This window comes from Lepidothrix coronata, unplaced genomic scaffold (assembly GCF_001604755.1).
Source record: "Lepidothrix coronata isolate B3197 unplaced genomic scaffold, Lepidothrix_coronata-1.0 Scaffold80, whole genome shotgun sequence".
Taxonomy (NCBI): Eukaryota; Metazoa; Chordata; class Aves; order Passeriformes; family Pipridae; genus Lepidothrix; species Lepidothrix coronata.
In genome coordinates this window covers 1,393,425-1,415,646 of record NW_016690260.1, presented here as the reverse complement: position 1 = coordinate 1,415,646, position 22,222 = coordinate 1,393,425, and the positions used below count along the sequence as shown (strand labels likewise).

At 37.3% G+C, this 22,222-nt stretch overlaps 1 protein-coding gene across 12 annotated transcripts in view; it reads right to left on the bottom strand.

Annotated features, from left to right (window-relative positions):
* Positions 1-22,222, bottom strand: part of PARD3 (par-3 family cell polarity regulator) — a 450,340-nt gene that overhangs the window by 88,661 nt on the left and 339,457 nt on the right. For all 12 annotated transcript variants that reach the window (XM_017820189.1, XM_017820193.1, XM_017820190.1 and 9 more), the window contains one exon: positions 11,261-11,518. In XM_017820189.1, the coding sequence (XP_017675678.1) occupies positions 11,261-11,518 (258 nt within the window). The remainder of the gene's footprint in view (positions 1-11,260; positions 11,519-22,222) is intronic.

Below are 22,222 nucleotides of genomic sequence, written 5' to 3'. Positions count from 1 at the left end.
CACAAACAAGAGCACAGGAAACTCTGATATAAAAAGCTTTTTATTTTTGCCTTTGTTTTTTAGCTAGCATGAAGCTGGTCAAATACTGGAACAGGCACTCACAGAGGTGGATGAAACCTCCATCCTCAGAGATATTGAGGACACAATTGCAGCCCTGAGCAACCTGACCTGACCAAACCCATTCTGAGCAGGGGGTTGGACTAGATAAGCTCTGGAGGTCACTTCCTCTGGAGCAGAGGAATTTTTAGAGATTTTTTTAATACAAAAACATACAGACAGACATAAATATACACAAACACAAATACTGCCACAGCTAAACACATTCTTGTATCTGCATTGCATTCTGCACATGTACATGTGCTCTATTGAATGTGGACACACACATATGACATGCTACACAAAAGATGGAAGCATCTGAGCTTGAGAAGGAATACTAAAAAACACCAGCATGAGCTCCAATAAAGTAGGATAATTCCTGATGCTGGATGCTATGTCAGTTTTACCTGTTTTCCTGTTAAATTCTGACATCTTGAGCTGCAGCAGTTTTAACTACAGCGGAATAGTGCAACTAATGAAAGCTAATGAAATTCAGTCTGCATGAACTGTTCAGTGTGGCTTCACAGAAGAAACAACTTAGCTCTGACCATCTAAGCAAGACACAGAGGACATTTTTTGAAATTCTATTTAGACTGGATTGAAGAAAATGGCCACATGTAAGAAAAGCAAAAGATGGCCCTGTGCCTTGGACATCAGCTGCATCCACCCAGTGTGACACGTTTCACAAGTGAGAGAGGAGCAAAGGAAAATGAAGATTTTGACTGTTTTCCAACTACACACAGTAAAGGATCACAGTACAGCCCACAGCACTTGGACTGCTTCAACCCCCTATGTTCTGCTGCTGCTGAGTAACCAGCCACTTGTTGTTTTAACATGGTACATGAATGGAAAGTTTCCTGGATACTACTCTACACAGAGATCTCCCAAGAAGAAACAGGTTATGAATCTCAAAATAATAACACAAATGCATTTGGGGACTAGAAATTACCAGAGTATGATTATGTAGACAAAACTTAGATGAATAGCTCTACTAAAGTGAAAGGAGCAATTTCTTTTAATTGTACATCCTTTCAAAAGATGTCTTTGCATAAATTCCCATAATTGCTTTTCTTCATGATCCCCCAAAGATTTAGATAAAGAAACATTACTTACATGTAATTCCAAGTTAGTTCTAGATGAACTGTAAAGGCCTAACGTAGTGACCGTGCAATCTTAATGACTGTACCAACTCTCTTAATTTCCCTCTATCACATCTCTAATACTTTTACCTCACTTGTCATGTATAAAAAAGTACATGTCTCCAATTTTCAGTGTCTTTTTGAGAACTTATGCTTTATCACATACAGAGATTGAAGAAAACATTAGTGAAAGCAAATGTATGGAAAACTGCTTCCACGAAAAAGAAGCCTCTGTCTTAAGTACAGTTTTAAAAAAAGTTGGACCAATTAGCAATCTGTGAATGTTAGAAACATCTTAACAATGTCTCAAAGATGAAAGAGCATATCACAGAATAAGGAAAGGGGGAAAAATTAAATTATGTCTGCAGCCATAATGAATCAAAGCCCAGAAGGTGGTCTCCAAATCAGCAGGTTTTGATGAAATATTAAGAAAAATTATTATTGATGAAAAATGAATAAACTCTTTTTGATTTTAGCAACCTTTAAATCACACTTTGCTAATTAAAATAGCTTCAGCTTGCCCCTCCATTCCTTGATGGGCATTTAGCAATCCTTAGAAACGGGTGGGTTAATTTGACAACATTTTAGCAAATATGCATAGAGTTTATCTTAAGCAAGCAGACGCAGCACAGTTTAAGATGATGTACAAAATAATATACAGATAAACCTTCTCTTTTTCCTTTTTTTCCTTTTTTCTCCCCCCTCCTGACTATATCTACTAACACAATTACAAAGTAATGACAGGCAACTTCTGCTTGTTTTCTCTGCAGCATATAATACCCAGTAATATATACTATAACTATTAATGAGCCATGAACTATGTCTAGCAAAATAAAGACCGACGCTAATATTTTCTGTCTCTTTTGTTTGCCAGGCCAGAGCTCTTTCCTTCCCAAAGATAAGTGGAAGTGAAAAGTCTGAGGGACATTAGTTCTCACATCCCTTGAAATTGTATACATTCTAATCGCTTTTTTTAAATGTTGGTAGTAGAAATTATGTGTTCTTTTTTCATCCCAGTTTGTACTGTGCTTCCTTTTAAAGGGAAATCTAGGAATGAGGGAAGGCTGTAATCAAGACTGAATTGTTGCACACAGAAGACATTCATTACAGAATGCAATGCAACTCAGGCGTGACATGCATTACTGTTACCAAACTATACACATAAATTAAAATGAAGCAAAATCTGCTCCTCTGTTTTTTCTTTCATAAATTCTTATATGTTATATCACCATCTAAACTCCAGGCAGATGAAATTACCTATCCATTACAAATATGTCATCTATTTACCATAATAACATTTCATATATCCATCATGTAAGAAAGACTCCTATGAACACATCAGATTGAAAAGCTATTTAAATGTCACTAGTATTTTAAAGAATGAAAAAAATTATGGCAAGTAAGTAAGTCTGATGTTAGAAGCAAGTCTGATGTTTTTCAGAAATACCTAATCATATAAAATAGGTCATGCAAGAAACCTTTCAATGTTTCACATCATAGTGAGCCTTAAGGAACAAGACTTCAAACACTTTATAAACCAATTCTTTAACAATATACCATGAAGTATAAGGCTGTGGTAATATACACTGTTTTCTGAGTGACGAGTGGAAAAGCAGAGCTTTTCAGCTTTCCAACCAAGAACAAAATGAAATGAGATCTTTCAGAAATTTCTCAGTTTCCAGGGTTGCCAATGTGATATGTTTCATAAGCACTCATTCAATGAGTTTACAAGATTTTAAAAGGAACCAACCAGCTCCCCCTATAACCTATATGTAGTGATGCTATTTTCCTTCCTAAAATTTACTGCAGAGGATTCCTCCCCACAATTAGACTCCATCACTTCCGCCAGTGACGAAATAGTTCAACCATAAGCAGGATGATTTGTAAGTCACATAAACAAACAATACTGGCCATAAGGATAAACAATGGAGTTAAATTTAGTTTGTTTCATCTGTGAAGAAAATATCATTCATAAAAATAGAAAATAAGGAAAAACTCTTCAAACTCTCCAATACTAGAGGAATGTTTTACTGTTCATCGAATAAAATACATTATTTTAAAGATGTAACTTCAAATCACATATTTAGTTTTAGCAAGTAGAAAGCCAGAACTCGGTGAACACACAGCACTCTCTCAAAGCTCTGCCTGTACACCCCTCTCCTATAACCAGACAAATCTAAAACGCAAAACCTCTAGCCCTTTAAACGCTTGGAAAGGAGAAGCCTGAATCCTTCACCAAAGAGGAACAGATGGATTGACTGGAGGGAGATAAAAGACATAAAAATCATAAATTTGTATTCTATTTAGAAAGGGTTACATTCAATAGCGACAACAAATTAAACTGATTAAATTATGGTGCTCAAGTGCTGCACAAAATCAGTTCACAAACAAAATTTTGGTTAGTAGAACTTGCAAAGAACAGATTTTAACAGTTTACACTGGTAGGATCAAAGCACTTCATTTAAAGAATGAGAAAGCCTTTGCTTTTTCAGCTTGTGTACTCAAATATTCTCTATAACTTTCTCAGGCTGAAGAACTTCAATTTGTATTGATGGCATTAGTGGGAAATAAAGATGTGCACGTTACAGACACAGCTGGGTTTTTGGCCTGCAATCTCAAGCCACACAATAACCATTAGATGCCTGAGACATTGCCTCTCATTGCTTTTGCAACTTGTTTTGTTTCATCCTAGGATATATAATTATAGTTGTCTTTTTTTTTTTAATTAAATGTTATCTTCTACCATCTGAAAAAATGTAAAGGTTCATTTCTTCTTTTCTTCAAGCAACAAAAGACCAAACTGATCTATATCTGTGTGCAAATTGCACTAATATACCAACAAAAAATCCTATGCATAACTCAGTTACAATGTATTAAAAATACTAATATAGTATACCCTTAAATGGATGAGAAGTGACAGGTTTTGGTCCACCTTTTATACATAGTCTCTCATCTGCACTCAAAAGAATTGAAAATCACAAAGCTATGCAGATACTCCCAACTTCCAGCAAAGGTGGCCCATCCGCAGTCGCTCAGAACAGGGCCACAAAGGGCACGTTTGGGTGGGCCCCCCTTCACCCCCTCGTCTTGTAACCCGGAGCGGGAAGTTCATCTCTCTTATCTCTCTGTGCATTTTCCCACTGCAACCATTTGTAGAGGTACTAACTCGAGCTGCTTTTGTAAAAACAAACAAACATCTGTCACACTTCAGATTACACGGCAAGTCGACCAGAGGAGAGGGGAAGAGAAACCACCGGGTTTTCAGTGAGGCGGTGGCTGTGGTAAATGGAGAAAGACACGGTTCTCACAACAGTATCAGTGCTTGGTATCTATTCAGAGAGAAACCAGGACTTTCAAGTAATTAAAATGGGAGACCTGAATAGAGTTCACTGTAAGTCTGCCATTTATTCCACCAAAGTGGTAACCCAAAGAGGGGAGAGCAATCGCATACTTTCACAATAGGGAGCCTACATAAATCCTCATGAATTTATATTAAAACTTGTCTTATATTCTATCAAGATGGAAGAACAAAAGAAAACAACCAACCTAAGATAATAAAATGCCAATGCTAATAGTGTCTATTGGGTTCTAAATATACAGGTCTGTGAGAGACCAAGCTAATTTTTAGGCAGTCCTGGGGGCAAGGATTACTGGCTTATAGGATGAAGGGTAGAGAAACAAAAAACCCAATGTGTTAGAGCTAAAGTGAAATTAAACCCCATGAAGAGTCTCACAGAGGCTCTAACTAATCCTTCTTTGGGTTATCACAGACAGAGGAGGAAAAATATCACAATGACTTCCAAGTATTATTTTCAGTTTTACGCGCTAGAGAACTGCAAATAGTTCATTAACTCACTGCTCTCCAGCAAGTTGTTTTGGAAAGTCTGTTTGATTATCCCATAATGGCATATGTGCTATTTTCTAGGTCAGGAAAGTCTTTCCAGAAATCAGATTCTCAGAGGAATGAAGCTTCAAAATGCCACAAAAGAGTGACACTCACTGGAAGGTAAGGATTTAAAACCTATGACTACTAATTTCTGAAACATTACTGATTATTTAAGGAACTTGGAAAACAGTTCTCTACTCTGAAATGCTTGCAACCTGATTGAGTATTCTCCTGCATGAGTGGTACTTTCCCCTGGTAGCACATTTTCTGTAGGGCTCTGATGGCAGAAGGTGATAAACAATGAAGAACAAGGGATTCAGGCGTAGGAAAACACTTCCACGCCAGCGAAGAGAAGTAAACAGAGGTAGGAGGGAAGAGCTTACTCATAATCTTATTCAATCTAGGTTGTTAGCCTTCTGCACAGCTCTGCAGGTTTTAAATGTCACTGGTTAGATGGTTTACAGTTCCGTGGCCTTTCCCTTCATGAAAGTGCTCTTCAAGTCAACTTCCAGAACCATCAAAAAATCTCTTCATCTAAGAAACATCCTAGCATTTACAGGATGCATCACCCTGAGTAATAATTCCTCTCTATCTTTGGTGGGCCTTGCAGTAAGCTCAGATTCCTATGCATAAATGATCCCACAGACTTAAGAACACTGTTGTGACTGACACTACCAATAAAGAAGTTTAATATAGCTGCACAAGAGCCTGCTTTTTTAACAAATATTTATCCAGGCATGGTAATATAGTATTTCATAGCTTTCATGACCCATTCTGCTATTGCTAAGAGTTATTTTATACACACTAGAAAGACAGGGTCTGCTTATTGCACTTTTTACATATTTCTATATTATATTAGAGTGTTTCTATGCAGTTTCCAGGTTTCATTACTCTCATGCCAATTTAAGCATAAAGATACTACTGAGAGAATCAAAGTTAACATCTTAATAAAATGTTCTCAATTTTTTTTTGAAAAGCAGCAAGCAAAGTATGTGACCCAACCTTAAAAACAGTATCTTGTCTCTTTGCACCAAACAGATGACAGATAAAGGAAGTGGGGCTATTTTCAGTTCCAAGATATTCCTTTGACATAACTTGATTCTACTTCTGATAGAAAAGAAACAAGTTCATAAAGGTCTCCCTTGTAAAATGAAGATTTTTTTCTTTTTAATGGTAAAATGCATGCAAAAAGCATATGATTATGGTATTTATGTTTCCATTAAAATGTCCTCAGCAAGCTGGAGGAGTCTAACCTACTATTTTCAAGCTATTTAGATTTACAGCATCACAGTGCCTATTTTATTTCAATTATATTTCAGGACAATGCACTCTTGGTGGGAAATGATTACAGAGTGACAGCCAGTAAATGTCCATTAGGACTTGTCTTTCTACATGCTGCTCAGCTATGGATGTCAGGTGATCACTATAAAACCTCACTGTGTAGCACCATTGTCATCTACACGAAAAACAGTTGAGCAATCACACAGGTTCTCTTCTGTATGATGCAAAACATACTAGAGACATTTTTCAGCTAAGTTAAAAGCTTTATCCTCAAGAACACAGTTCTTGAGATACTTCTTTCCTGAACGGTAAAATAAACATAGATTATACATTTGACCTTGACTTTGCTTCATTAATGCCTAACATAAGAAGCGAAAAAACTTCCTAGCAGCCTGTCTCTCTATGCATCAGTACATAGGACAGAGATAATATAGCAAGGGCAGATCATGTATATGTAGCTATACTGATCATCAATCACTCCCAACATATTTACTCATTTTATTTATTTATTTATTGCTAGGGCATCGTTTCTTCTGAGCAATAAACTCCTGTGTTAAGAAGGAGAATCTGCTTTAATTCTCTAGGATCAAGAACAGAAAACAACTTTTTTAGTGCTGTTGGAGAGAATTGTTATGACCAGCGTAACTAGAATTTGAAGTGTTTCAATATTCACAGGAGCTACTTGTATGCATGGATTACATAAGAAGCCCAAAATAAAGAACCTCCTGTATTTCAACTATATCTTTAATGAATACTATCACTGAAAAACCAAATCAACAAACCAAACAACACAATATCCCCACGATATTAATGACTTAAGTATGATGCCACACAAATATGCATTAATTTGATTCTAAATTAATTTCAAGTTCTGTAAGGATATATTTGAATAAAATTTACTATTTACAGAGTTGGGTTTTTTTAATAGCCATTGTTGGTAAGATGGGTAAAGCATTGTCACTTACACACATATAGATGTGTGTGTCTCCAATGAGTAAGTTAACATCTCTTTCTCCTTTGCTGTATTTTGACATTATACTATCTACTTTCTAATTTAGAGAAATGGACAAAGTTTAAGGAATAACCATGTTCTTCTTACTGTTTTGTACTATCTGTCTACAACTGAGGTGCTTGGGATACATGCAAATACAAAATACATCCAAGAAGGAGAAACAGGCCTGTTCTCAATACTGGTTTCAGTTAGGTTATAAAATAACTGTTTGATGACAGTACCATCACTTGTTAAAGCAATATAATAGTTGTTCAGATAACATCCTTAAATGTGCAAAAAAAAAAAATTATCCACTATTCTGATGAGCAGTTTATATATTTTGTTATTATTCATATGCGATGATACAGTTAAACAACAGTTGGTGGCATGTGTTGATGAAAGTAAGAGAGAAGTTGAGGGAATATTAAAGAAAAACAAACCATGACAAGGCCTCACACACAGGCACAGTAATTCTCTTGCAAGTTACGGAAAAATCTGTCATAAATGTTCAGCAATGGTATGCAAACTATTATGGGACATTTTGTTATATGCTTCCTTGTAAGAGCCTTTTAAATAACCTTTTGGACTTACTTAAATGTCATATTTTGTTTGGCACTAAGCACCAAACTTTAATAGAAATAACATTTCCCATATAAACAGTGCTGCTTTTAATATGAACGTGCTAAAGATTTGAGACAGCCTGGCCATTACCAGCTCCTGGCAGTTCAGCGCAAGGGTAACACACTGAGAGTGAATTTGCTTCCCATCCACAAAGGCTGGAAGCAACTGTTTCTATTTAGGTAACCTCTGAAACATCCAGAGCAAAGGAAAGAATGGGAGGGCAAAGGGGTAAAAGACATTGAAAATAACACCACAGGTGAATGCTAATGTACACAATATTTTAAGGATTCAGAACCTCAACCAACTATTCCTCATCAAATTTCTTGTGGCATTATCAGGATAAATCAGATTGCAGAGAAGAGAACTCCATGGAGAAGAGCCTTGAGAGGAGGCATTTGGATGCTTGGTGTCAAAAAGGGCATCACAGGAGATGCAAAGCAAAAGGAGAAGGTCTCTCTGCTGGAAAGGGATAGCAAGAAACAAGTTACAATTCCCATGGGGTGAGGAGCCAGGTATCCTACAGACAAGGAGACAACACAGTTAACAAGCACCTCAGGTCCTCACGGTCACAACTGTTTCTTAAAATGCTCAGAGGATGCTTTCTTAATAAATCTAAGATAAAGCCTGTAAAACACAGAGGACCCTTTGGGAAGATACCTCAGCCACAATTCAGGCTCTCCTGCTGAACATTACACAGGGTCAAGCTCCCAGATTTCCTTCACACACCTTGAGGATGACTGAAAGCTGCTCCCTCACAGATGTTACATCTCCTTTATGCCCAACTCGGTGATCTTTACAGTCCCTTCCAATCCAAACTATTCCATGACATTATGACATGCTCTTTCAGAGGTGGTCCCAAAGTACAGACCCGACTTCTGGGAGAAGCAACTTTGAGCCTGCACAAATCACTGCAACATTCCCCAGAAAGTCTCTCTGAACCGGGTGGGATTCACTACCTTCACAGTTTAGTTGTTAAAGATGTGAGGAGAGAGAAAAGAAAACCCCATACACCAGAACTTCATGCCTCAGACCCCTGAACAGGTACTTCAGAGCACATTTATAGCAAAAAATAATATTTTTATATATGAATTAAATATTTCTTTCCAGGTGTTTCTTGTCAAATGTGTCCCCCTTTATAACAGGGCTAGGGGTGGCTTTGCTTACCCCAGTTCCAGTCCCTGACTTTTGCTTTTTCTCCCTCTGCTCAAGCCTATTGTGTGTGCTGGGTCTTTCTTTTTGTCTCAGCGTGATCCAGCTGTGAGATACAGGGCCCTCCATGCTCCAGAAGCAGCCTGAATGTGCAAAACTACCTCACTGCTCTTCGGTCCTACCCATATGATTAACATCAGATTCTCCTAGTACCCCGTTATCTTCAGTTTTACTCACTCTCTCCTGGCTCTTTTATCAGCAATCACACAGAGTTAGCTAGGTCATGCAGGTCTTCTATTTCGCCGTGCCAGCCTTGCATCAAAGAACTTTTTTTTTGTTGATGTGACATTGATGCCATTCAACTCCAGCATGAAACAGTGCCTTTGGTCTAACAAAAACAGCCATAAGAGTCACCACGTGGCAGCCATATCCAACCAAGTTCTTTTGATTTCCAAAGGCACAAAAGTGCTGAAATGTATATTTAATATACATATGAATGTTATATATATTTTATATATATATATATATATATTTACACATATGTATATATATATACACATATGAATATATATATGCATGTGTGTATATAGATATATATATAATATTTAAAATGTATATATATATACCTCAATATACCAGTGCCAGTCAATATATATCTAATGAATACAAAATTTCAAGGACGCGGGTGAAGCTGTCATCTTTTAATATTATTTTGCTTCCTTCACTGAAATAACGTACATATATACACAATATATAAATTATTTTCATTTAATATGAAAAGCAGACCTTCTACACAGCACAAGAGAACAATGCAGTTAAGAAAATAAAAAGGCAGTTGTGCTACTGACTTTTAATAAAAATGTATGCATTCCATAATGTGTCTGAGATTTCTTATTTGTCATGTTAGAGGATATATTTTTATCAATATTATGTAAAGAAACTTGGAAAAATAGATCTAGTGGAAGGCTGAATGCAACAATCTCAGTCCTCAAAGGGTTTTGGACAGACAATTAGCTGAACTCTGCATGACAGCTACCTTCCTTAAGACCAAATACAAATGACTCCATTTTACCACCTAGAACAGAATATGCAAGATGAATGCCAATCCTCATGTAGAAGCTATACAGATTTCAAACACTGTAAGCAAAGACACTGCTTTGCTGATTTAACTGCAAGTCCAATATTTTAATTCTGGAAAGAATGAAGTAGAAAACAAAATGAGTGGCTTTACTATCAGCTAAATTAATAACCTCCGAATGAGGTAACAATAGCTCATGCACTAGGATTTTTGTGTTAGTTTTTGTAGAGCTGAGAAAATGCAGAACTGCAAGTTCATACAAGTAAGCCAAGAAAACAGATGTATTTTCATTGTTAAAGTACTAAAAAACTGTGAATTTTGCCTTTGGTTATTTTTACTTTATTTTAGTTTACATGCCTGTTTTAGCTTCAGGTTTTCAAAGGAACTCAAAACTCCATCAACAGAAACCAGAATTTTGCCCAGTTTCAACATAAAACCAAGCATGACCCAGTTCAGATAATGAAACCACAGGAAGAGTATAAATCATAAGCTACAGCATGAGAAGAGAAAGCAGATCATGAGTTAAGCTTGGAGTTTACTCACTTGGTATGTATTTAATCAAAAAGCTCAACCTGTTCAGGACAGCAGTAGGACTAGAATCCAGGTAAGCTTCAACCCATTTTTGCTGTAACAAAAGAGCTTTCTATAGATTTTGTAACTGCTGTGAATAGGTTGGAAATGTTGCATTACACAAGCATATCCATTACAGCTTTGATAAATAAACCTGATAATGTTACAAATTTGAATTTAATTTCAATTATGCCAAACGGTGACTCCAAAATTCCAAACCATCTGAAGAATGAGAAGAAAAGCAGTTGCTCTGCAGCAAATAACTTTGCCTTCCCATTCTGTAACAGGTTGATTCGAGTGAGCTCAATACTGTTCTACATAAAGGCTTTAAAAAGCCATTAATAAAAAAGCAGCTCTGACTTTCCAATTGATGTACAGTCATCTCCCATGACAAAAGCAGTGCAAGGGCATATTTTGAAAGAGTGTATTGATTGATGGCTGGTGCCTACCTGTCTACAGGTGAAGACTTTGAATTCCGTGGTTTCTTCACTTGTGCGTATAAGGCTTCCACTGTCTGTCCTTCCCTTGGGCTCTGTGGTCGGGTGTTCAGTGTTATCGTGCCACTATTTGAAGAAGAGTCATAGGAAGTGATCCCAGCATACATTGGATCTGCATCACAGCCAAACGTCCGGTTAAAGTCCTGTATTTCTGCATAGTCACGTTCTCGAGCTTGTCTCTCCCGAAATTCTCGAGTTTTTGCTTGAATTCTGAAAAATTAAAAGAAGGATGAAACTGATTGCTACCTACCCCAGACATATAAAGCAGCAGTTAGCAGACAGCAGACAGCTTAGGTAGCCTATATTAATGAAAACCAGTGAAGTGTTTCCAGTTTCAGTTTGCCATGGGGTTTACCTTGGATATTGAAGCCTAGATTGAAGCAATACTACAATCAACACTGCTCTTTAAGGAGCAAGTCTGATTATCTCCTGTTTTTTAATTCATTAAGGTAATAATTACTAGTCATGACTGTTGGTAAACAGAGTTTACCTTTTGTTTCATGTGTCTTAGGATGTCTGTGCTAATACCTGACTTATCTGAGAATGGTCTGATACCATTCATATTCACTTCATCAGAACTTGTCAGATTTAATGGTTCTAATGCCTGTATTTAGAGAGGAATTTTAATATACTTTCTTAATTTAATACTATAAAAATCATATTTTTTTCAGAATTTAAAAATTGCATAAGGATACATTTACGTTTGCACTCATGCAGTAAACAGCAGAAGCAGATTCTTGTATGATTCACTTGAAATGTGCATGCTTTGTTAAAATGTAAACAAACTGAATCTGGTATCTCTCAAAAGCAGGCTGTATCTTCCCAGAAAGAAACAACATGTGCCTCGTGTTAAAGTTACAAACGAAAGGTGATGCTGTACTGGGAATTTGTATTTAGGTGCACTATTTTAGCCGTATGATAAAAAAGTGACAGATAGAAACAGATGACATTTAGGAATCTGACAAACACAAATTGAGCACAGATCATATCTTCAAAAACACACAAAGCTATTACAAAAATTTGATCTGAGCTTCAAAGGTTCTTTGGCATTTTAGAAAATTTGATGTATCACACGCACATATGCGCAGTAAACTGACCACACAACCCCATTCACATTGTCTCCCCAGACCAATTTAATGCTCTGTCATCATTGCAAAATGAAGCACTCAGCTGTCTCCTCCCTTCCATTAGTAAAATGTGCTCCTTTTTCATCTAATACATCCATGGCTACAGTGTGACAGCATCCATCCATGCAGACTACAGGTCTGTGCATCTCTCTTGTGTGCCGTTTCCAAACACAGCTTGTTCACCCACTTTTAACAAAATCAGCCTATTCAAAGCCTATATCTCTTCTGAAAGTAACCCTTGTCTCTTCTGGAAATAGAAAAGCCTTAAAGTCAGGTAACTTTGACCTTCTGAGAAATTTTAAACTAGCCCAATTCAGGATTAGTTTTGCAAAAACAAAAGGGAAATCACAAAGGATGGGATTCAGACTGCAGATAAAGACATGAGAATTCAGGTGCCAACAGCAGGTGAGCTCACACCAGTCACGTGTGCAGGCTGCCTTTACAATGGCAGGGAGCTGTCGGTAGGAGACTCCAGAGTTAGGAGCTGCCGTGTTAGGATATGTTGTGTCCCAGCATGAAAGGAGTTGCTCTACAGCCACTTTTGATGCTGTGAGTTAGGTCTTCCTTGAGAGCTTGGATACCCAGCCTTGATTCAACTGCTCAAACATAAGAGCTATGGGTACCTGACACCCCCAGGTAATCTTTCTGGATTTCCAGCTGCTGAGCAAGGACTCCATAGGTCATGCTGAAGTCTCAGAGACTGATCACCCAAATGACACAAGACATCTGTGTTCAAGTATGTGAATCCAGCCCAGAGTTGGTATGTGAACATCATAAATGTCTCCTCATCAGACTGAGTCCCAAGCAAATTGTTCCTTTACATTAACAAAGAACACCATAACAAAAGAAGGGAGTAGAAGGATGGCATAGATAGACAGATCTGTTTTCTCCCACAAATCCTGTAGCTATTGATCACAAATACTGATTTGGGATACAACTGACTGGCTGAATTCCCTTCAACAGCCAGAGCCACCTACATTGATAGTTCAGTGATTCATTTACATGTTATAAGTTAAACCTCAGCATTTCTCTTTTTATTTCTACTACCACTGATCTGTGCACCACAATTCTTACTTATAGTCAGTCACAGTGGAAATTTTTTCTTCACAATTTCAGCAATATCAAACCAGAATTGTTTTTTGTTTAATTTACAGTGGCGAAGGACTCAAGTTTAAATCCAAAACTCATTTCAAATTTAAACTGTGTTTCTGCATACTTATTTTTAAAATAAAAATATATGTTTTACATTCTCCTATACTCCAAAGCTGTAATTCAGAAATGTTACAGCCTTAATCACTTGGAAGGTTTCTGTGTAGAAGGAAAAACAGGCCTGAAAATCACCTGTGCATGTTGATTCCTTTCTCTGCAGTTTAATTTCCAATTTGTAGTCCTGTATTAATTACCCTGTGAAGGAATGCATTTGTCTACTGATATTTGTCCTCTGAATGGAAGAAGCAAAGGAAATCAGAAATTTCCTACACATTGGTAGATTTAATTCTTTAAATGGACAATGTATTATCACATGGAACACTGTCTGACGCCAATTCAAAGGAAAAAAATCCATGTATTTTAGGTAACCGAAATTTCAGTGTATGAAATCAGACAGTACAGCAATAATGGCGCATAGAGTAATTCATTCAGAAGAAAGCATTTTTACCTGAAGTGCTTATAACACAGAATTACCTGGTGGTAACTGGCGATATTTACCTTAGTGTTACACTAACTGCTATGAGAGAGGATGGTGACTTATGTAACTTTTGACCATGAATATCACATCACTCTCAACAGGTGCAGACAAAAGCATTCCATGTTTCATTAACCACCTTTTCTCATACATCTACTTATCATTTCTTTGGGTGCAGCACCATTTGCAGCAATAGTTTGGATGCAGCACCATTTGCAGCAAAAACATTCAGATTTCCTGTGCATGGCCTGGTGAGGGATACTTATTCCCATTCAAGTAGGAAAGAACTGATTGTTGAAGAGTTATGCCAGTAATTATGCTCACATCCACCAGGAAAATTTTTAGAATATTTTCTACAACTGTTAATACAATGTGTTAATACATATACACAGTATTAAAAATGAGAGTCTAAATGCAGTATGATCTTCCTGTTAATTATAACCAAAGTATCCAGTAACCATTCGCAATAACATTTAACAAAGGATAACTCTAAAATGAAATGTATAAGATGTCTGACCATACTGACATCCAAAATGTTCTGATTTTTTTCTCTTAATTAATTTTCTGTGCTTTACATTTAAGCCACTGTGCGAACCTTACCACTTTCAGATGACAAAAGTATAGGTATTTCAATTACTTAACATATTTTTGAATATTGTTTAAAATACTATTTGTTTTTGCCTTTCAAGGACATACCACATTTAAACATTATGCCTCCCAACTTAAAGAAACGAAAAGACTAGGGGAAAATATATAGGCATACTCTTGAAAAGAATAGGAGCTATCAGCTGAATATTGCACTATCCCTTTTGCAATTATAACAGTTTTTAACTCTGAATATATCTTTACACAAGATCCTGAACTTAATGTGATGCTATTTTTTATGTTTCCCCCTATCCAAGTGTGTTTCTATGCAGGATACACCCTAAATCCTTGTTAGCATATACTGCATTAAATATATATATGGGAAATGCCAGTGCAGACTATTGTGGGGAAAATTAAAATGATTATGTAAACACACTGTGCAGCACAGATGAGAACCTAGAACTCGCTCTGTACTTCAGCCCTATTCAGCAACATTTCTGCTATTGAAATCCAGTATCTGGAGAAGTGTTTGACCACAGTGCTTTGGTTTCATAATGTGGATAAGTGTATTAAGCTGTCTTCACTGAATTGTATTCCTTCATGACACGGCACAATAAAAATGCCTACGTCTGAAATTTCAGATCAGCTAACTTTGAGGATTTATGGCCTTCCTAAGGACTTTGTGGGGGTTTAACAATAATAATCATGCTTAACAGTCACATAACTCTTTTCATAGTCAAATAATTTTTGCAAAAACTGCTAATCAATTTTGAGTGTTTAAATGAAACTGAACTTTTAAAAATACAAAAGCTATCCCAAGAAGTTTCTAAACCCTTCCCGCTGAAGTGTTAATATGGAAAATGTCAACAATGTACTGTCATGCTTTTGAGACTCAAATTATAATGTTCAGTAAAGTACAAACTATCCTCATGCATTTGTTTGCCATTCAATTCAAAAGCTAATGATAACTGCTTCAAATGACAATATTGTTAGCTGCAAAACTTCCTATAATTGTTAGAAGAGCTTTTCATTGCAAGCTAATCCAGTAATGACAGACATACCCATTGTATAGTGATTCCTATGCACATGAAATGGTGGTCACAAAAAGGAAGGGAAAAGCTTATGCATGGCTGTCCTCAGCAAACAGCAGCTACCTCGTTCCATTCTTCAAAACTCTGTGAATGATGTTCAGCTTTCAGGTGAAGGCAACTACCATTTTAGACACTTAAATTTAGGTGCCAAGGCATGTTTTGAACTCCCAGGAGAGCCAGTCAAGATTCAGTCACTTTAGGTGGCTGCTGCAGGTTCCAGAGGGCAGTTCAGTTGAACATCTGTAACATGGTCATGTTAAGGTGAAGCCAAGCCCTTCTCCAGGCTCTACCTGGAGAGGACCCATCTTGTTGAGGACCCATCATGTTGAGGACCCGTCCCTTGACCATAAAGGGCATTTAGCCATGTAGCTCATATTTGGGTACTAAGTAATCATATTAATTTGAGTCCAATTCCACCCTGAGCCAAATGTTTACAGCAGTTCTCTGAACTAAACTTCAACTTTTTTCATCAACAGAAAATCTGTGGTGCTGGCTGAGCTATTATGAGTAAAAGTGAATAAGCAAAGTTGTCAACAGAAGAGAAATCAACCCTAATTTCATCTAGGGTTAGAAGTAGACTACAAATATCCCAAATCCCTTGGGAGCTCCAGCCTCCTGTGAGGGATTTTTTCATTTTAGTGATTTAGATCCTTGCAAAAATCACCTACTTATCTTAATTGATGAACACAGCATGGGAAGGATACTCATGGCTAGTACATTACATTTCCCATTGCAATATATCCTCCTCTGAGAGCAGAAATAAAGTTGGCTGCTGCTTCTGGTGTGCAAGTACTTGGTCAATTCAATTAATCCTCCTGCTGCTGCCAGGATTCAGATATTGCCCAAGTGATAATCCGCGATCTCATCTTTTCCACTGAGGCTCACTCATTTACAAAAGCAGTATTGAACGCTTGCAGTTCCACATATGTGAGATGGCTGACAATGTTTATTAAGGATAGAAACAGCATTGTATAAGGACAGAAGCTAAATGACAAGCCATTCACGGCTGCCAGTTCTCAGTTCTTCTACCATCAGACTGGCATGACATTGGAATGATGGATTGGAAACAGAGAAAAACAACCACACATTTATAAAGTCAGTCAGCTTGTTCAAGTTAGTCCGGTGGGATGAACACATTCGGTCCAATTTTTGCCAGATATTGTTTCTAATGAAGAGGTCAGAAGGTGCATTGGCCAGTAGCCAAATCTCCTCAAATTTGTCCCCTCCTCCTTTGCTAGTAAAAAACACCTTGCGGGAACAGTGTGCCAACAAGCAAGCCAGGTCTCACTGTTCCTCCCCCAACCTCCTCAACTGCCTTCAGGGCTTTAATGGCCCTTTTCCTAATTTTTGGCAATCAAGTCAATATGAGAGTTTGTCCTCTCCCGTATTTTTCTTTGACCTTTGTCTAGATCCAAGCAGAATTTTTCTGACAACTACCCTCCTAATGAGGGTACCTTGATTATAGGCATTACTGTGATTTCACTCTGAACCGACATATGACGCTTCACTTTTCTTATCATGATTAGAGCTAGTCACTTATCACAGTTATAACCACCTCTCACCAAAGCCATCTGCTTTCCTGGGAAAATCATTCAGAATGATCACTGTGTGCAATGGATAATCATAGGCACAAACAGCAGTAGCTTGTAAACAAGAAAGACACCTCCTCTTCCTCATTCACACCCATTTCATTCAAAACTTTAGCATATTATAAAAAAAAGTCAGAAAATATTGCTAAGTAAATACAATTTTTGAATTGAAAGTCTAGAGACCAACTTTTTTCAAGTCATTAAAAGAAAAATATTAACAGTTCTACCTTATCTGCTGTGTACATACATGTGTGGCCAGTTGGTTGAAATATGACCGTCCTCTGACCTCAGACACATGAGGAAACACATACAAAATGTGGTCAGTTTACACAAGCATACAGGGACAAAATCAGAAAGGCCAAGGCATAATGTGAAATAAAAGTAGCAGGGAGCTTTAAAGATAACAATAAATCATTGCGTAATTGCATTAGCAGTAAAAGGAAGAGCAAAGAAAAGGTTGCTCCCCTGTGTGGCAGCAATGGAACAATATTGACAGATGATGCTGAGGAGACCTAAGGCTTAATGGTTTTTTCTTTGCATCTGTCTTCACTGAAATGGTTGACTGCAAGCAGATGACCAGCAAAATTGACTGCCACCAACAACAAAAAGATCTTCAATACACCAGCAAAAGATATAGCTAGAAACTGGTTAAGCTAGTTTAACTTCATCTAACACACACAACTGTCTGAGGCAGCCTCAGACTTTTTCAGTAACCAGAAGAGATTGTTGGGGACAGCTGAAATACTGAAAAACTAGAAAAAGTCAAACATCCCTCAGAGAAGGTGGAGGATTAAAAACTCATGAGGATTAAAAACTTCAATCTCCTCTGAAGCAAACTACTGGAGGAGATGATGGAAAGAGCAGGAGCCACTACAGAGTTATCAAAAGCAGATGTGGTGAAGTCAGCCAGATTCTCTTCTACAGCACCTTGTGAACAGGGCAGAAACAGTATGTCCCAGGCTAAGAAAAACAGCTATGGGTTGGATGCAATAGGTTGAACGAGGCTGCTCCTGCAGAGTATCTAGAGAGTAGCTCTCAGCAATTCACAGTCATGCAGGATGGACAGTTCAAGGTATTTTCTACACGGATCACTCTCTGAATTTACTCAGGGTTTTCATTATTATTTAGGACTGTATTGAATCTGCAGAAAACCCGAATGAAGGAACTTTGGAGGAAAGGATTAACATTTCAAATGTTCTTGAAATGCAGAGTAGATTTCAAAAATAGAATTAACTTAAATAACATCAACTGGAAGGTAATCTACATAGTCGCAATAATTAAGCATATCAACTAAAAGTAGAGAAAAAAATCTGTGAGTTTCTTTTTCAGGAATGGATCTGGAAGTTCTACTGGGTAACAGACACGAGTCAGCAACATCAAGCTGTTGGGGAAAGAAAAAGACAGAGTGGGGACATAACAGCAGTCTACAGACACTGGAGGAAAATAACGTTTTCCATCTTTAATGCAAGTATTAGATATTTAAACAGCAGCAGGAATAATTAATATTAGATACTGTGGGCAGGGGAACTTCCTAGAGGAAAAGTAGTGGAAAAGACTGCCATGGGAAGTTGTAGAGTTTATGTCATTGTAAACTGGAAAAAACCCGAGGAGGAAACAAACATTTGCAGGCAGGGCATATACTGCAAATCCTACCTTGAAAAAGTGACATGATCTCTCTTAAAGGTCTATAATTTTGCACCTATATAGAAAAATTTTACACACATACATTTCCTATGCATTAGTTCTACAACAGCAGAGAAATAGAACAGCGACTACATATTGAAAAAAAAAAAGCTGCCCATCACCTCTAAATTAAAGAAATGTATCTACATAATCAGACAGTCCTAATTTTCTTTCTCCTTCAACAATCACAGCCTATCTGCCAATTAGAATATGTGATAGTACTTACTGTCTCTTTGAAGATCCCCCCTCCTCAAATCCCACATGCAGAAGAGATGCACAAGAATTTCAAAAGCCTTTAATGAGCTACAACCCAGGAGGGCTGCAGTTGAAAAAAAAAGGGTGAAGGATAAAGGTGATAAGGTGATTACTGTAAGTGCCCTAATATATTAAGAAAAGAATAACATGCTCATTTTTATAAGGAGTTTTATTAAAGAAGGCTATTAAAGAAGGCAGCAAAATACAAATGAAGATGTAAAGAAATGAAAATGCAGGAGAGAAAGTAAATATTATGCATATATGCAGGTGAAGTGCAAACACCAATTTGAAATCAGTGACAAGGATGAAACTAAAAGAGACATTAGAATGATTTTCTCTAACCTGGTGGAATCTCTCATGTATTTCATCCCTATCTTTCCTTATCCCCTGACCTTCTTGATTCACCCTTTGTCTTTCCCAAGTGAAGACATCCCCCCCAACAGTGTACCTCAAACTGCTTTTGTGGATCTTGCAGTAAACAAGTGAAAATCGTTGCTTACTTTGATTTTAAAAAATCTGTAAATTACCATCTTACTTACACTTCAACAGAGCTTTTAGCACACTTTGCAGTTAACAGTCTGCTGGATTTTGGGGTAGAGGGTTTGTCTGCTGCGATTTTTTTTTAAAGAATACATTTCAACCAAAGGTGAATGTTTCAGGTACACAGGAAGTATAGGTCCTCCTGTCTCCAAAACAAACACTACCATGACTGAAACTTTCTCTCCTTATTTTCATGTCTGAGCCAAGGGTCAGTGACCCCAGCAGTGAAGGATCACCCAGATGAGCAACTGGGACTGTTATCCTGCTGGGAATCATGTTGCATCAAAGAACATCACTGCTGTCTGTAAGCAAAATGGAATTTAGTACTTCTTTTGCATAACAAAACTGGCCACAAAGGCTGATATTTACACCTATGACAACAGGTCACTAGATTAATTTAGCTCTAATCTACTCTTTATCTCTTTTGCTGGACAGAAGTAGAAAGGAAGAAGATCATGAGATTCAGCTGTTGCTGAAACATGACTCAGCTCCTGATTCCATCCCTCCTCACTTTAAGAGCACTAGTTTCCTCTCTCACACAGACTTGCTTGGACTATTTCTTCCCCTAATTTCTTTTCCCCCCAAATGCAGAACAACTTCAGAAAGAAGAACTGGTGGATAACATCTGAATTCTGCAGATAAATGTGCAAGGAGCAGCTGTTCCCATGTGTGCAAGAAACAAATGATGCAGGCATCCCATATATCAAATGGTACCATATATCATACCACATATCAAATCAGTCATTCCCAGATACTGCAGGCAGTACCTGGAGGTCGAGCTACAATACTGTTGGTTGAGTTGAGCCTACCCACCATCTGTGTTCCACTACTTGAAGTCTGGTAACAAAAGGGGGTATAAAATTCTACCAATAGTTCTATTTCAGGTCCATTATTCTGTGTTTCTAGAGTACTATTTATAACATAGCCTAATCCTGAAGTTGGAAAATGAAACAGTATGAAGTGACAAAAAAAATGCAACGAAAAACCTCACAACGAAGCAAGGTATTATGTGAATCTCATACACTGAAGATGAAAGAAAAGAAAAAGAAAAAAACCCCACCAATAGAGAATATAGCTTTTAAGTCAGTATCTTTGCTCAAGACCCACAAATTTGCACCCACAACACCTCTGAGGATTCACTTCTAAAACCTTGATGGGTCACAGTACTGACAGCACAAATCTATAGCATGGTCAGAAACAGAGCCAGGTGTCTCACAACCCAGAAAAGGTTTGTTCTAGGAATAGGTTACAAAATAAACGTTCCAGCTGCGATGTGGAGGGAGAACCCATCTGTCTGTCACAAATGTATCATTTTGTATCTGTCTTGCTAGTCAAATACATGCTGCTGTGTTTAAAAATTAGAAAAAAGAGTGAGTTTAGTGCTTTATCTTACTGTTAGACAGACTCCTGTTGTGCAGTCTGGAAAATATTATGAGTTTTCAGTTCTGTTCAACTCAGTAACAATAAGTTCAATAACAAGTCAAATCAACTATAAGTTAGTAACTACAGCAAACCTTTTTTAATTCCCAAATAATTATTTGGTACAGTAACTCTGACACATAACATCAGGGGACATGCTGCTGTCTTAGCCTAAAGTCCTTGGTATTCTAAAGTTAGACGATATTTTTAGTGCTCTTACTTAGAACTGACATGTCTAGAGAGCTCTGAATTCATATGATCTGCAAGATACCTTAAATAAATTTGTAAGTGAAAATATTATAAAGATCATCTAAATTTTTGGGGTTTTTTACTGTATTGTAAGGGACTTGGCCAGACCTTGCCCAGTGCAGTGTCTTGAATCCCTGCAGAGGAATAACAGAGAAAATATACTTTTAACATGATGTCCTAAAACCTCTATAACTACAATATGTAGCTTGAGAATATATGGTGCTTTATTTAAAAAATTTCTTCAGCAACTATTATTCTAAAAAAGTTCCAACTTACGTATCTCCTGAAGTCAGCATTTTTATGAAGTGGAACTGGCCCAAAATGTTTTTCCAAAGCTCCATATTGTCAATCTTCACTTCTGTGTTCTCTTACAAAAATTATTGCCATTGATTTGTTTTCATGTCTTGCACCCTCATCCCTCATGGCATGTAAAAAAACCACTGCCAAAAACAATGCTACAAACCTCAGTGAAACCGAGACAAGAGACCCCATCACAAAATAAGTGAGAATGAGAAACATATTGCTCTGATTTTCTGATCACTGAGGAATTTTTCCTTTTCTCTCTTATGGGCTGGGAAGGGGGTTAAAGTTTTAACAGAAAGGATTTTACACAAGTTACTTTACAAATTATTTATATTCTGCGTGTTTGCAATAATAATGGATTTAGAGTAACAGTTTTTTGGAAAGCTGCT